Source organism: Prunus dulcis, chromosome 1, assembly GCF_902201215.1.
Source record: "Prunus dulcis chromosome 1, ALMONDv2, whole genome shotgun sequence".
Lineage (NCBI taxonomy): Eukaryota > Viridiplantae > Streptophyta > Magnoliopsida > Rosales > Rosaceae > Prunus > Prunus dulcis.
Window position 1 is genome coordinate 31,822,318 of NC_047650.1, and position 17,019 is coordinate 31,839,336.

The 17,019-nt window shown below is 39.2% G+C and overlaps 1 protein-coding gene across 1 annotated transcript; it reads right to left on the reverse strand.

Moving 5' to 3' along the window:
* Positions 1-11,383: 11,383 nt before the first annotated feature.
* Positions 11,384-13,310, reverse strand: LOC117624516 (BURP domain protein RD22-like). The gene is made up of 3 exons (XM_034355813.1): positions 13,176-13,310; positions 12,884-12,998; positions 11,384-12,714 (listed from the first exon to the last, which is right to left on the reverse strand). Exons 1-3 carry the CDS (start codon positions 13,212-13,214, stop codon positions 11,603-11,605), a joined length of 1,266 nt encoding a protein of 421 aa, XP_034211704.1. The 5' UTR covers positions 13,215-13,310; the 3' UTR covers positions 11,384-11,602.
* Positions 13,311-17,019: the final 3,709 nt, after the last annotated feature.

Here is a 17,019-nt window from a genome sequence, read left to right on the forward strand (position 1 = left end):
GTTCGCGATTTCGGAGTATCCGGGACTCCGATTCGAAATCCGTCGAATCCTACGTGATCCTGAAATCACGTGGACCGACATATCCAAAATTCAGCGGGATCCAACGATTAAACGACACTGCACCCACGGATCGCGCGATATGGAAAATCCGTTCGGGGCTCAAACGGACTCCGAATCGAGATCCGCGAAATCCCACGCACTCGTGAGGATACGAGGACCTCAAAACTGGCCAGAGCCATGTCATCACCCTGGCCCACGCGCCGCCACACGTGCGGGCAGACCGGGTGTCCAAAGCGATTACGGTCTGTCGAAAAATCTTGGAACCGAGACTCCAAACTCCTACCCTAGGTAAAACACCCCATTTGGAGTCACTTTTGTTCTTGGACAACCCCCAAAAAGAGGCCGAAAATGGCTGTTCACGGCGGCCGAAGTTCGGCCAATTTTCAAATCGAAAATCGAGTAACCTAGAAGTGAAATCGATCTAAACCCAGTCAACCATCAGATAGAGCACGAGAAATAGATGAAAATCCATACCTCACTCGACTGATTTGGTTGAGAAACGGAGGAGATCGATGAAGACGAAATTTGGATGAAAACCGGTCGGAAAACTTGATTTTCCGACCAGTTCCAGGCGATCCCCAAGGCGGCAACCGGTCGAGAATGAACGGCGGTGACGAGACGAGTCCGACCATGCCCACGCCGGAGATCGAGCCGACTCGTGGTGGCGGCTGTGGTGTTGCGAAGGAGACCAGCCGCGCAGCTGGTCGCGCGGATGAGAGAGAGAGGAGAGCTGAGGAGAGAGAAGGGGAAAGAGATAAAAAAGATCTGACTTTTTCCTAATTACCGTTTTGCCCTTCGCGGTTTTCAGACCCTAACTTCTTCTTCGTTACAGCTCCGATTTGGGTCTACTCCGTGTCTACGAACTCCTTTCGTCGCGCTCTACGCAATGGCGTAAGCGAAATTCCCAAATTCTTTCTCGATCAAAAAGTCAAATTTTCCCCCCATTAAATAATGCGAGGGCAAAATTGTCTTTTTGCAAGAAGATATTTTCCTTACTTTTTAGATATTTTCTTCCTTTTTAGATATTTTGTTTTGGGTTCTTACAATAACGATGTCCAGGGACATCCAGTTTGCCTTCAGTTTTGTCAGTGCACTTGACATTTACCTCACGAGTTTTGGGGACGCCCAGACCGTGAGAGCCAGGATTGCGAATCAGGCTGACTACGTTCCCCTGAATCCTGCGAGTTTGCGGCTCGGGTTAACTTTGTGTCACCGAGACCTGCCAAGGCTAAATTTAAAATAAGTTGTAATTAGAAGGGCAAATAGGTCAAGTGTGCCCGACATTCACCAAGTGTCGGACACGCACAGGGTCCGACTCGAATTTCAAAGCAGAATTTGGATCGGGTCCTGTCATTCGGTGTTCCGGTTGAGCCCAAAACTGAACCAAACCGGACCAAACACACCCTTAATTGTGACCTACTTTTCCACTATGTGCTTAGTTTTGTATTTACTTCAATGAGAGAAAAATAAGAGAATGTACGTTGAACATGGATAAGTCTTTAATATGATAATAGGTTGATTTTCAATAATTAAAGCTAAATACAGAAATATTCAAAACTTACCTATTAAACCTATATGTAAGTACTCTTGATATCCAACACTTACCTATTATTTTTGTACATGTGTCAAACTGTAATTTGCAAGAAAGGGGGATAAAACATGTCCAACACTTTATAGAATACAATATCAATGTCTTTATTATTTTTATTTTTATTTTTATACAAGAAATATTGGGGAAGAGGGGATTTAAGCACAAAATATCTCAAGTGCATGAATAATTGCTCTTAACCACTAGAGCCACAAGCTCTTTGCTATGCATGTAATGACCCAAACCAAAAATTCATTTTTATCAATAATTTAGTTTGAGAAAAGACGATTTTGCCCTCGGAATATTTTATTAAGAAAAAAGTGACTTTTGATCGAGAAGGAATTTGACAATTCCGCTTGCGCCATTGCGTAGAGCACGGTGAAATGAGTTCATAGACACGTAGTGGGCCCGAATCGGAGTTGTAACGAGAAAATTATAGTCAAAAGAGTCTCAGTGGCACAACCGTAAACATTTTGAAGTTGGAATTATAAAAACAGCTCAGCCCTTTCTCTCTCCTTGCGCGATCTCTCTCTCTCTCTCTCCTCTCCCGTTTCCACCCGGCCGCCTTCTAGGAGACGCCGGCGTCGCCTCAGGGCACCACCGGCCACGGGACCGGTGGCGTTCGAACCGCCGTCTAGTCCCCTTCCTTTCCCGACCCTTCTCCGCTGGCGGCATGGCCTGTGCTGGCCGAAAAATGCAGAAAACCGCCGAGAGGTCACCGAAACTTCAACGCCGTCGATCTCCCTCCTCCGGCCACCATTTCTGTCGACCCAGGTATGGATCTTGAACCTCTCGAGCTGTTCTAGCTGCCTGTTGGGTAGGATTAGATCGATTCATAGTGTAGCTATTGGATTTTTGAGCTTGAAGTTTCAGCCGATTTTCGGCCTCCGTTTTCGGCCACTTCCGGCTACTTTTTGGGGTAGGTCCAAGAACAAAAGTGGCTCCAAATATGGTGTTTTACTTAGGGTAGGAGTTTGGAGCCGTGGTTTGAAGTTTTTCCGGCGAGGCGAAATCGCTTTAGACTCCCATCGCTGCCGGCGCCTGCTGCGGCGCGTGGATGAGGGTAGTGCAGTGGCACTATGTCTTGTTGCGATCCTTATGTTGTCACGAGCACGTAGGATTTCGCGGATCTCAATTTGGATACCGTTTGAGCCCCGAACGGATTTTCCATATTATCCACTTCCTGGTTCAGTATTGTTGAACCGTTGGATCGCGCTCAATTTCGGATATGTTGTTCCAAATAATTTCAGAATCATGTAGGATTCGACGGATTGAGAATCGGAGTCCCAGATACTCCGAAATTGCGAACCCTGGGGCTAGGGTTTGGAAATTTTATAATTTCACGATCGTGGTCAATCCGATCGTCAGTTTCAGACCAAACTTGCAGGATATGGTTCTTTAAATGTGAGGAACTTAAAGGAACTCTCAGATTGGTCATTGGAGGTCGTGGACCCCACGAGGTTCCGTATCGACCAATGTGGAAGTTTATCGCTTAGTAAAGTCTCGAGTCTTTTCAGACGATTTTAAACATCTGAAATGCCTAAGTGGGCAGAAAATGACTTAAAAGTTAGTGCATGCACTTCTAGAAGTCGGGGGTCAGGGTTTTACTTAAAAAACTTAAATCGAGCAATTTTATTAATTAAATATTCCTGATGGTTTACCCAGGCAGACCCGCAGAAGAGACCTACAGGAGGTCTAGCTAGCTCGGACCAGGAGTGAGTGGAGTTTTCTTTTATAAATGATTTTATATAAATGAATTTCATTATTTGATCTTGAATAAGTTTAATTGGTAGTGAATTTTCCTAGTATGGTTTGTGAAGCCAAATGTCTTTATCTTTGTATTGCCTAGTTAACTATGCTAAAGAATTATAGAGAGCAGAGTCTGAGATTTATATCAGATAAAGTGGCAGTATAGTTTCAGATTTAACAGAAATTCAGTTATTTATCAGATTTTTCAGAAACTTTATATTTTCTGATGATAGCAGAGTTCTTGACTTAATAAACATTCAGTTATTCATCAGATCTTTCAGGAATACTATAATATTTATATATTATATTTTCTCAGAGTTCTTGATTTAATAAAAATTCAGTTCTTTAGCAGATTTTTCAGAAATGTTATATATTTTAAAACCACCATGTACCCAATTATGGTTATTACCCTCAGTTATACCGATGTCTACGGATATCCAGTTTATTCTCAGTTTTGTCAGTGCACTTGACATTTTCCTCACGAGTTTCGGGGACGCCCGGACCGTGAGTGCCAGGATTTGCGGCTCGGATTGACTTGGTGTCCCGAGACCTGCTAGGATTGCGGATCAGGCTTACTACAGTCCCCTGAATCCTGCCAGTTATGGCTCGGGTTGACTTTGTGTCACCGAGACCTGCCAGCGGATCAAGCTGACTATAGTCCCCTGAATCCTGCCAGTTTGCGGCTCGGATAGACTTTGTGTCGCCGAGACTTGCCAGGGGAATTGACGGAATTACAGGGGTACATCCGAGTGGCAGTTTTAATTGATTGCAGAGCTTTTATGCAAGGTTTGAGTACATTGCTTTGATGCAAATTTGATTACAGTGTTTTGTGCAAGTTTTGATTTCAGTGCTTTCATGCAAGTTTTGATGGTTTGGCATGTGATTGTATATATATGTATATATTTATGTGAATGCTTTGTATTTGAATATAGTCGAACATTCAGATTTTCCAATCTATTTTTCTATAGTGGGGGTTATTATGTTCAAATATTGTTTTCTGAACCCTTATTTTCGTCCACTCACATTTTCAAATGTTTTGTGCCCACAGGCTGTAGCGTGCACAGGAAATCCACCACCAGGCCATCTTGTCTTCCGCCTCCTTGTTACAAAAGTGTTGGTTTGTAAAAAGTTTCACTTCTCTGTAAACTATTAGGATTGCTCTGATATATTGCCCTAGAGTGAGATTGGAACTTTTGGCATGTATATTGAAGTGCTGGCAGTTGGTTGAACTATTAAAATTTTAATTAGAAGGGTAATTAGGTCAATTGTGCCCGACATTCGCCAAGTGTCGGACACGCCCAGAGTTCGCCTCGAATTTCAAAGCGGAATTTGGTTCGGGTCCTGTCAATGCATGTATTAACATTAATGAGAAACCATGACTATTATTTTTTTTATCCCTATGACATTGTGACGTCATGTAACACCGTCACGATTGCATAGCTCATATATAGCACAGTAGAAGTAGGTAGAAGCTTTCACCAAATTAAAGATCATCAGCCCTTTTAAATTATTGGGGTACGTGGACGGTTGCTTGTGGAAAATGATCGAGCATAAGGTCGAGATGGTTGAATAATTTTTTTTTAATTTCATGGTGTAAAAGGAATTTGATCTGTTGACTTGGAACAAAACCCCGCAAATATTCGATGAATCACACTTTTTTCATTATCATTATTAAAGAAATTTGTTGTTACATATAGTATAGCTCATCACTGTGCTAGTAAAATTGGAGAAAATTCTACCTCAAACTATCTGCATTGAGCTTTTACAGTCGGCTACCAAACGCAAAACAAGCTTAGAGGTGTATTTTAATAATTTCCATATAAGAAAAATAGGAGAAAAACAGAGGAAAACATGGGAAAAGAGCTTGCATTGGAAAACAGCCTGTACTGGTTTTCATTCTTTGGAATATGCAACTTGATCAAAAGAACAACAACAAAAAAAGGCAAAACGACATTTGTAGTCCATGTGGTTTTCAACTTTTACCACTAAAGTCTCTGTGATTTCAATTTCGTCACTTTTGCCACTGTGGTTTAAGAGTCCAAGCAATTCAAAGACATCAGCTGTTGCTGTTAGTTATTGAATAAGTGGAGGGGCATTAAGGTAAAATCTCCTGTAATTACAAAAACAGTAAAATATTAATAATAACAAAAATAACAAAATAAAAAATGAAGAGCCTTGCAGTGCTCTGTAGTAAGTTGCAGAGTGACTGATTGCGTCTTCTCTCAGAAGACGGCACCCAAAAATATTCAGAGAAAAAGAAAAGCTTTGAGAGAGTTCAGATTGTAGTAGAATACAATACAAGATTCAATAATTGCCTTCTTCTCCTAGCCAAAGCCATCATTTTTGCTATTTGGATGCTGAACCTCATACTGGTCATCATCACCAACTCCATACTTTTTCCATTAAAGCTTTCACGCTATTTGGATGCTGAACCTCATGCCAGCTGTGAATTTTTTTATTTCCTTTCCCTCTTCCCTTTCCGCTCTCCTTGGCCCGCAGTCCTCCTTGACTTTTTCTCCTTTCCCTTACCTTCCGTTCCTTCTGGCCTGCAACCCTCCTCCTCCTCCTTTTTTTTTTTTATTTTTTTTTTATTTTTCTGGTTTTTTACTTCTATTTACATCTTACCTTGCGTTATACCTGGCCTGCAACCCTCAATTTTTTTTTCTGGTCTAAAACCTCAACACTCCCCTCCCTTTTTAATCTCAATTCTTAAGTCTCTCTTCCAACTCACAGGCCTGATAAACTGTAAAATTTCAATGGTAGGTGAACTCTCAGCTAATTGACAATGGGGAAAAAAGCCACAAAAACAAAACCGGTTTCAAGAGTGAATCATTACCCATCAAAATGAACCAAAACAAATACAAAAGTAAAAAATATGAGGAGAGAACTATAATTTCAGGGGAAGGGATACTTTTTTTTTTTTATATGAAAAGAAGAAATTACAAACAAAAGCCCCAAAAACAGGGATGGCAAACACAATCAAAATGCAGGAGCAACAGTTTGACAGATAATATTTTGTATTTTACTTTTAAGCTTGAGGTTTTGTGTTTTTGGGTTACAAAAAGCTTTGGGTTTTACAACCCAAATTTGTATTCCATAACAAAAGAGAAGAGCGGCAGAGGTATGGCTGAGGAGGGAGAAGAGCTTGGTTTGGACGGAGGAGATAGAGAATTTAAAGGGGGAGGAGGTTGAAAGTTCAGACGAGAAGAAGGGGGAAAAAACAACCAAGGAGGAGGAAAGTTTTTCTCCTCGATTTGACCATAATGCCCTTCCATGTGAGGGGCACGTGCTGGTGCGCTAACAGAACTAAAAGGAATCTGACGGAAATTAAGAAGTGTCCTCGAATTGTTTGGACTCTTAAACCACAGTGGCAAAAGTGACGAAATTGAAACCACAGGGACCTTAGTGATAAAAGTTGGAAATCACAGGGACTACAAGTGTTGCCAAAAAAAAAAAAAAAAAAGAGGAAGAAAAAAGAAGGTAATTGGCCATAGGAATTTGAAGATAATCGTTCCAGTTAAGTACGTAACAAATTGTACATTTTCTTGCCAAGACATTTTTTTGCCTGAAAATATTGTTATAAATTGTATATAAAACTCAGTACATGAAATTAGAAACTCTTTTAGACAAATATAGGGTAGGTTGAGAAAGTGAGACGAGTAGCTTGCTTGCAAACTTGTGGTTCTCTTTGGGATGTGGAACTGGATCCAAAATCTAAATAATTAAGAATTGGCTAAATAAATTAATTAAAATAATTGAACTTACGTCTGGTTCAGTCTTTTTATAACACCCCGACTCCAAATTTAATTTATTTAAAGTGAAATTATCAATTTACTCTTGGGGTAGGGGTAAATTGGTCATTTTCTTATTCGGAAGGATTTTGGGATCATGATTGGTATTTTTGGGTAGGTCATACTGAGACGAATTCGTAGATATGCGGTAAGCTTGAATCGGGGTTGTAACGAAGATTTGGCGATCAAAACACTTTCGGTGGCAAAACTGTAAATATTTCAAAAAGTTTGGTAAAAATCAGATTTTTCACCTCAACTATCTCTCTCTTTGAGTGATCAGTTTTCTCTCTCTCCTCAGTCTCTCTCTCTCCCCGACACCGACTCTCTCTATTCGATTCTCTCAGCTCCAGCCACGGGAGGACGCAAGACCGGTCCCATTAGCTTTGTCTCGACGTCCCAGTCAAGGCCCGCCAGTTTTCCCAGTCGAAAAATGCGAGAATTGCCGACGACATCAACTGGTTCAAACCCGAATTTTTCCGACGTCGTGCCGTCGCCTCCGCCGCTCGATTCCAGTGAAAAGATGAGGTTTCTTCCTCTTTTTCCTTGGTCTAGCTGACTGTTGCATAGGTTTGGATCGATTTGCTGTGTAGAAAACCAATTTGAAAACCTAGGTTTTGGCCGGATTTCAAAGTGAAATTCCGGCCAGTTGCCGTCCTAATTGGACCCCCCCTGTAGTTGAATGTTGTGATCCTCACCTCGAGTAGAAACTGGGTAGGAAGGGTGAGCTCGGGTGTGGAGTTTTTCCGTCGCCGGAATTTATATCACACCCACACGCTGCCGACGCTTGTGGCAGCATGTGGGTGAGCGTGGTGAAGTTGCACTTTGTCCCGACGAGATCCTAAAGTTGTCACTAGTGCGTAGGATTTCGCGGATCTCAATTCGAACGTCGTTTGACTATCGAACGGATTTTCGCATATTGTGCGTTATCCGGGTTCGATAGGTTCTGACCGTTGGATCGTTTTCCAATTAAAATATGTTGTTCTAGGTATTCCTAGGATAGTATAGGACTTCATGGATCGTGAATTTGGAGCCCCGGATGTTCCGATTCAATAATTCAAAATTTGTGGGTTAGCTATAACCGTACAATCATGAGCGATTCCTAAACCTGTAACCGGACCTTAGGATACTTCCTTCAATGTACATGTACTGGGAATTTGGGGATTTAAGTATTTAATTTGTGATTTCCGCTTTGAAGAAATTTAATATTAATTAAGGGTTCGTATCTCGAAATAGGTGCTCCGACTGCACGTGCTCAGCAGGCAAGACCCTCTCGTGGTCAGGCAGCGTGGGAATACTTGTGAGTGGACTTTGTCTTCAATCATACGCATGGTTTTATTGATGAAAGATTTATGCATAACGTTTTAAACGGTATACTGAATATATTATATTCATGTGTTGAATTTGATGTTTGTATAGCACTTTGGCAATATATTGTGGGTTTGACACATGTGAGTATCGAGAGTATATATATATATATATATATATATATATATATATTTTCTATAGGTGGGGTACTTGGGTTGTTGAGGTGAGTTTGTAGAAGAACTTGAATATGAGGGGTTGTTGAGAGAAGTTGTATGATTACGCTATGTAAGTACCTTCCCCAATTATTAGGCTTCCCACAAGTGGCGTTGGATGTTCCGACATGTGAGATACTTTCCATACGCAACGTTGGATGTTCCAGCTTATGAGAAGATTCTGTATATTGCTTGGGATCATCATACATGGCGTTGGATGTTCCGGTGTGTGAGCTATGGAGTTTCGTCCCCTGGTTGGACCGCTCATCCCTAGACGCAGGATAGCACCTGAAAATCTTGTGGACTAGTTAAACGATCCCCAGGTTGGATTGTTTCCCTGGTACCTAGGTAGTGTGAGGACTATGTTGTATAGTACTATTTATATATATATATATATAGTGGTGAGTGTGAAGAAATTAGAGTCTATACAGTGGGTTGGTAGGAGCAATAAAATTGTGGGCATGAGGTTTATGGATGGAGTGATTTGTGGTTTTAGAGAATTTTAAATGAAATTTGTTTTTTGAATATTTAATTATGAATTGTAAACCTGCATGCCTTGAGCATTATTTTTACACGGTGGGGTTACTATGTTACTTTAACGGCAAATCTTGTTTTTGTCCACTCACATGTTTTCTGTTTTGTTCCCCCCCACCCCCCTCCCCCCATCCAGTAGTTGCCCCAGGAAGGTTGCAAGCAACGTTCGAAGGCCGAATCATTTACATCAGTAGATTAGGCTTCGAGTAATTTCCTTTTTCTCAACTTCTTGTAAATTAAATTCAGTAGATGCTTTGTTATCGCCCATGTTAGATTTTACTTGTGAGGCTGGAGGCCATTAGGTATGTTTTGTTGTATGATGAAAGCATGCTTCTGGTTGGGATTATTTTTATGTATGTTACAGGTTGAAATTTTTGTTGGGTTTGCTCAATTTATAGGGGAGACTCTGCCAAAATTTTGGTAGAGAGTCTCGGTTTTTAGTAAATGAGCCCGACATTGAGGTGATATCGGAATAAAGACGGAATCCGCTCCGGTTTCCGTGAAATTCTGAGAGCGGGTCCTGTCACTTTTGTCTTAAACAAACCCAAGGCCATGCTCTGCGTCTACATTCAACTCATGGCCGGCAAAAAGATAAGGTACATAGCTAGAATACATTAATTCAATCTGGCAAAACTTGTCTCACATAAACATATAAAACAAAAAAGTTGTTCTACACAGCCCATCATTGATTGCCCTAAACCCTTATTATTAGGAGAAAAATTATATTTCCATCTAACAGAGGAACCAAGTAAGCTGCATTGAGCTTCTCTTGTAATCGACCAAAGGGAAACCAACTTTGTCGTTTGAACATAGCAGGTGCAAATTTAACTCACTTCCTTTTTTGTTCTTGTTTTTTCCACTTTATAATCATTTGATGGCAGGACCATTTGTCCTAACGAAGCTGAAGTTGAAGGACCACTGGAACGATTTTGGAAATTGAGGAATTAAAATGCAAATCGGGTCTAAGTTCAGGGACTCATATAACGAATAACCCTAAAAACTGATGACGGGAAACTCATAACTATAAACACACCCAGCATCACAGAGCTACACAGGGCAGGGGTCAAGTTGAATGAGGGATCAACAAATACTTGATTAGATTTGCTGACCGGACTCTTGAAGTTCCAAGATTGAAAATAAGCGATCATACAGAGGTATTAATTAGAAATCTCATCGCATTTGAACAATGCCACTACAAGGAGACGTACATAAGTGATTATGTTAGTCTCATGGATCGTTTTGTGAACACCCCAAAGGATGTGGAGTTGCTTGTTAAGTATGACATTGTTGAAAATTGGCTAGGTGACAACAGTGAGGTGTCTACTTTGATTAATAAGCTTGGAAAAGGGGTTACGATAAGTATAGCAATGACTTGTTTTGCTACTGTTGTTAGAGAGCTGAACTCCCACTGCGGAACTTGCTGGAACAAATGGAAGGCAAATTTGTCGCAACATTATTTCAATACACCTTGGGCAACTATTTCTGTCATTGCAGCTGTTTTGCTCCTAATACTGACTTGCATTCAAGCAGTGTGCTCTATTATTTCTGTTATGCCTTCTAAGAACCAGAAGTATTAGTCCTTTCTGTATCATCTGTTTGCATATTCTAATTGTGTTTGCATATTCTAATTGTATGAGAAGTGTGAAAGTTTGTCTCTAGAAGTGAGAGAGTGATTGGAAGAGTTTGTCTTTTCTTTGAGAGTTGTCTTGTTGTAATATTTTGTGAGTCTAATACAAGTAATTTGTTTACTTGTTTTGTCTTCAACAACTATCATAAAGCAAACTAACTTAGAAATTTTGTTTGCTTTATGATATTAGAGTTGTGTACAACTATCATATTAGAGTTGTGTACTCTAATTTTCTCAACATTTATATCTCTATCAAAAAATAAAAAGTGACATATATTTTCTCAACACTTGTATGCTTTACATGATGGATTAGATTAGTACTGGAATTTGATCCTTTAAATGATGTGATAAAGGAAGTTTGCTTTGGTGTTACAGACAGAGCATGGAAAATATGTTGTTTTGCGTCTTGGTATATGTTTCTGGATACATTAATTCTTGATAGTTTGAGGACTTTGATATAAATGAAGGCTTCTCTAACTACATGCATTAGCAGCTTATTCCAACGTAACAATTCAACACTCAAACATTGGAGAGAACGAAATTAAGTAGAACCCCCCAACAGCATGCTTTATTATGAGTACAAGTTGAAGTAGTCTACATAGTTACAAGAGAAAACTTCATCTCATCATATATCTTACACCACATGATGAAGAGGCAGAAATAAGTAGGGAGATAATTATGCAGGCCTAGGGTGCAACCCGACCAAGCTTATTATACGTACAGTGCTAAGTGATGATCATGCAGATTTGTGTTTTGGAACCCAGGCAATAGCATCAGTGGAAATGAAATGGCAGATGGGAGTGGTTCCGGGCTTAACGTTGAGGATTTGGAAGGACATATGCTCTGGGTCCCATTCTGATGTGTCTAGATGGCAGATGGTTACTGCTTTAACCTTCATCCCATCATCGGCTTTCAGGGAGAGAACATAAGCTTCTGTTTGTTTTATTGCATGGCAGAAAAACACAGCATAGGGATAGTTCTCCTTATGACACACAACGACTTTGTCACCTGCCAACTTCTTCAGTCCCGGCATTGTCGTATAGTTGTGCATGGACATGGTGGCTCCTCTTTCCAATACCTCCGTCGAGATTGCTTCAACGTTTCTTGTTCCAAGCTTCGAAGTGCTAAAATCAACCATTGATTCTAAAGATGTGGCGCAATATTTTTCCTCTCCCTTAAGGCCTGGAGCTTCACACTCTTCGATTGTTTGCTTAATTGTTTTGGCTTCCACAGATGTTGGCTTCACTGAAAAATGGTTGAAAATTTCTGGTAGTTTGTTAGAGGAGAAGGGGATCGATTGAGCACTTTCACGTGGCAGGAAAGTAGCCGTGTTTGAATTTCTAGGGAATTGGAACTGCATTGTTGCGCCAGGGCGCATGTCCTTCTCGAAGAAGAAAATAGCCAAGTCTCTATAATGGAGTAGTTGACTGTCAGGTTTGCCCTCGTCAGATGCAGGAGGACGTCCTCCATAATTTTTTCGTTGGTAACCTGAATTTCTCAATGGGATATTTTCAGGTTTGCCCTCGTCAGATGCAGGAGGAGGTTTTCTATAATTTCTTAGACTGTAATGTTTTTTGTTCGATGGGAAAATTTCAGGTTTGCCCTCGTCAGATGCAGGAGGAGGTTTTCTATAATTTCTTAGACTGTAATTTCGTTTGCTCTTTCCATCCCCAACAGATGCAGGAGGAGGTTTTCTATAATTTGTTAGACTGTAATTTCGTTTGCTCTTTCCATCCCCAACAGATGGAGGAGGACGTTTTCCATAATTCCTTAGACTGTAACTTCGTTTGTTCTTTCCATCCCCAACAGCATTCACGATATTTGTGCTCTTTTCTTCATTTGTGGAGTCTGCAAATTATATATCAACGTCATAATGGAAAATAAGTGATCAGCCGATTTGTGAATATGTGTCACTCATGTAATGACAGTAGTTAACTGATAAATATGTGGTCGAACATATTTTAGTAAAATGGCAGGCAGAAGAGATATCTAAGATTCTAAAGAGCTCAACACAAACCAGGATGCAGAAGTTCACTGATAGATCTTGGCATCTGTGTGTTTGGCAGGACGGAGTTCCAGTAAAGTTGAGGTGCTGGTTGAGCAGCATGGTTTGCCAGTGCAACCGCTGCTAGCTGCAACATTAATTCAAACTCTAATTAAAATCAAATCTCACAAAGTGTAATTAATTAGTGGACGACACTTAAGTACTTACTAAATAAAATCGGAGAGAATTATAGGAACACAAAACTTTCGTTTGTATAGAGTACAATGAGAGAGAATGGAAAAGTTAATCAAATTGCAGAGCTTACACTGAGAATAGCAAAGATGAGTGGGAGATGAAACCCCATTAGGACTGAAATTAACTTGGCAACAGATGTAGCTAGTGGATATGAAGCAAGAAATTAAAGAAAGTCGGAGCTGGCTCTTATAGCAACTGGCTTCACCATTTTATAGACGAATGATGAGGGGTACCCAGAAGTAACACTGCCTCACTCACTTAAATTCATTTAAGACAAGTGGCATGATGTGATGTATCAGACATAAATTGTGGTACCGAAGGTTTTTGAGATAAAACCTCACAGCTGGCTGGTCCATAAAATATATGGTCAATAATAATGGACCACTTAAATTTGAGAGGGGGTGGATGTGTATTGCAACATGAGTTTTAGGTGCATCATTCAGGATTGAAGAGAGGGGTGGAGAGCCCGCTAGGAACAATAATTTTAGGACCACATGTCATGAAAACAAAAAAAAATATGTCCCTATATATTTAGAGGGTACAATTGTTGGCATGAGCAATCCTACAATGCATCCTTTAGATATTTTCCCTTTCCAATTTATGCTTTATTAATTTTACTTGATTTTCCTTGGTTCAGAAAATTCCCAGAAAACAAAAATGATGGAAACTTCCAATTTTCACTAGAATTAAGGATACACATATGATGAATCTGAGCACTGCAGAGAAATTAATTGTAGTAGAAATTGGTAGACATATGAAGTTTGTAAAGTAGAACACTTTGTAGATTTTTGTAGAAATTATGTGCTTCCGAAATCTTGGGCTTCTATTAAATATATCAATTTGTGCATATTTTTCTTTCTCACGTTGGCGGAACACATTTCCAAGGAAAAAAAAAAGTAAATAACAAATGAGAGAGTAGAGAAATAGGTTTTGTAAACTCATCACATGAGTAATCTGTATTAGTGAGTGGTGGAGAGATTGGAAGAAAAAATGATAAAAACTTCCAATCTCTAACAATTTCTACGTGTTACGAAATTAGTGTTGGCATTTTCTAGATACTAGCACAAACTCTAGTATATGTTAGCATAGGTTGTAAACGTGCTTTGAGAGAGCCTAGGGGCAGAATTGACATTGGCAAGATTGATGCAGCTGAGCAATCCCCAAAACACAGACTTTTGGCTTGACCAGCGAAAGGCATTTGTGTGAAGACCCGTATTTTAAAATATATATAAATATATATTGGTTATATTTATATGTGTAATTATCTTGGTACGTATACGTAAATATTGTTGTTATACTTTTATATTAATTATTATGAATCCTATTATAATAATACTTATATATTTCTATGTTTATGATAATATTTAGTTATATCAATTTACTGTGGTAAGGTCTCATGTCCCTAATGAGCAGTGGTTGCTCATCCCTCACCCTGTTTAATTTTTCAGATGAATTAGTGGGCAAGACAAGGACTCAACCAGTTGAGGCTTAATTAGATAAGAATGATAGAGCTTTATTTATTTCTTGTAAAGTTGTAAGATTTTGGAGCTATTTTATAAGAGAAGTTTATTTTAAACCCTTGTTTCGGCTTTCTTTTTATTTTATTTTACTTTTTATTTTCTTACACACCGGGCGCGGGATTTCCATCGACCCCCGGGTCCGAGGCGTGACAATTTGATTCAGGGGTAAGTGATGTCATTATCATGCATGTATATTAGGGAATTGTTTTAACGAACGATTCAATCACGTTTTACTGTTTTTAAAAATGAATTGAAGTTTATTTAGGAGTGTTTTCTTTTTAGGCAATTTTGGTCCAAATCAATTTTTTTCTCCTATTACTTTCATGTTTTAACATCCCCTTAATTTTCTAACGTGGAAATCATGTTTCAATCATATCACAATATCAAGGAGTCAAGATACCCTTAATAGTTGACTAGGCGTATAAGAATTCATTTGATATTGATATTGATCAAAATCTTCCTTTCTTAAATATCTCATTTCCTATTGGTTGGACTACATGTGACCAATCTCTAGAATAGGAAAGATAACTTTTGTGATTTTGCCTTGGAAATTGGAGATTTGGTTTCCAACTTATTTTCTTTCTTGTAAAGAAAAAGTTTATAAAATAAGACCTTCGTCTTCTTTGTTTAGAGAGCATTAACGATCATATTTTCAATTCATAAATTTTGGAAAGCTGAGTTTTTATTTGAGATAAATCATCAAGTGTTCCATAACTTGGTGATTTATCAAACGCTTTTATCATTCATATTGTATTCATTTGCATGTTCAATGACTCATACGGTTGAGGGCACCAAGACCATTGTGACGGTTTTTCTACGATGAGCTTGAATCAATCATGACTAGTATCGAATTCAATATTAGGAGAGTTGGAAGAACTCTGACGAGTTTGAAGAAATCGTGACCAATATTGCGTTCAACATAAAGAGTGTCGAAAGATCATCCCGAGGCAGAAGTTGAGTTACGAAGAGGTCAGTAAACATTATCTAGAATGTGTTTAGGATAAGTGTGTGAATACTTCTTGTAATCATCGTTCTATAATGGATTTGTTTTGGACTAAGAAGTCCCATGGATTTCCGCCAGAGATGGAGTTTTATCATATAAAATAATTTTTTATGTGTTCCTTTATTTTACGTTCTGTATATTCAAGAATTGATATCACTTACCAATCCTCTGGGCATGTTTTTATTCCTTTATTACACTTAAACTCTGTAAACGTACTATTTACCTCCCTTACAGTGTTTTAGCCTATCCTACAGGTACAATTTCAATGTCCTTCAAATTTGTTTTTGGGTCAAATCTATTTTCTTTTTGTGAAGTTGGGTCTCAAGGCCCAGTGAAAAGTTATAAGGGGTGTTTTTGAGGGGTATGTATGAGCCGTTGAATTTCATCCAACGGTGAGTTTTTAAAAGAGGGTGCATGTAGAATCGGGTTGAAATCTAACCCGTTAGAAACCCAACTTCAGTTGAAGATCTTCCCCTCTTTCCCTCTCTGTGAAAAACTCAAGAACACAATCCTCTCTTTTTGAATGTAAAGCAAACCCACAATTAGAAGGATCCAAAGCTCCCAAACCTTATAGTCACTCCATTGTCATTAGCTCCTTGGGAGGCCTGCGATCTATGGTATCCTCGGTATTACGAAGAATGGCTCTTACCTAGCTGTTGCCCTGTTTTGATTCTATGGCTCAAGTGAAAACCCCTTCTCTTTTTCATTCAGCCGACAAGATTCCAGATGAAAGCAAAGTAGCATATCTCTTTTTGTAGCTAGAAGCCGTAGCAGCAGTTGTTCCTCGATTTTGGTAGAGATGGAGTCTCAAATACCAAAGAGTCTTCTCTAATGTCCACCACATTCTTTCCAGCTGACTGACTTTAGAGGTCCCGATTGATTTTGAGAGGTAAGTTCACTTGCTAGATTGATTTTATTGGGTTTGGTTTATTTTTTTTGAGGGTGGGAAATTCGTCATTTGTGGCATCAATAATGCGTCATTTTTGGAATCAATAATGTGTCATTTCCTTATGAATATTCAATATACTTAGTTGATTGTTTTTGGTGGGGGTGGAAAATTATGAAATGTAGGTAAAAGATCCTAAACTTAGGCTTAATGACATTAGGAGTAAGCATTTGGAGAGGATATTGGGTGAAGTTCTATAATTGGTGGTTTGAATTACATTTGTGTTCTTAGTTGAACATGTTGGTTCTAATGTTATTTTTTTTCCAGATTATTTCACAAGAGATGACGTAACTATTATTAAATTTTGCTTGCGTTTTGTGTAATCGGAAGTTAGGCTATGCGTATTTTGTGTCAATTTGGGCAATGTTTTGTGTAAGTGGAATGCATTGATATGTTGTGATGCAGTAATGACTGATTAATGAATTAATATTTGCTATGCAGTAAT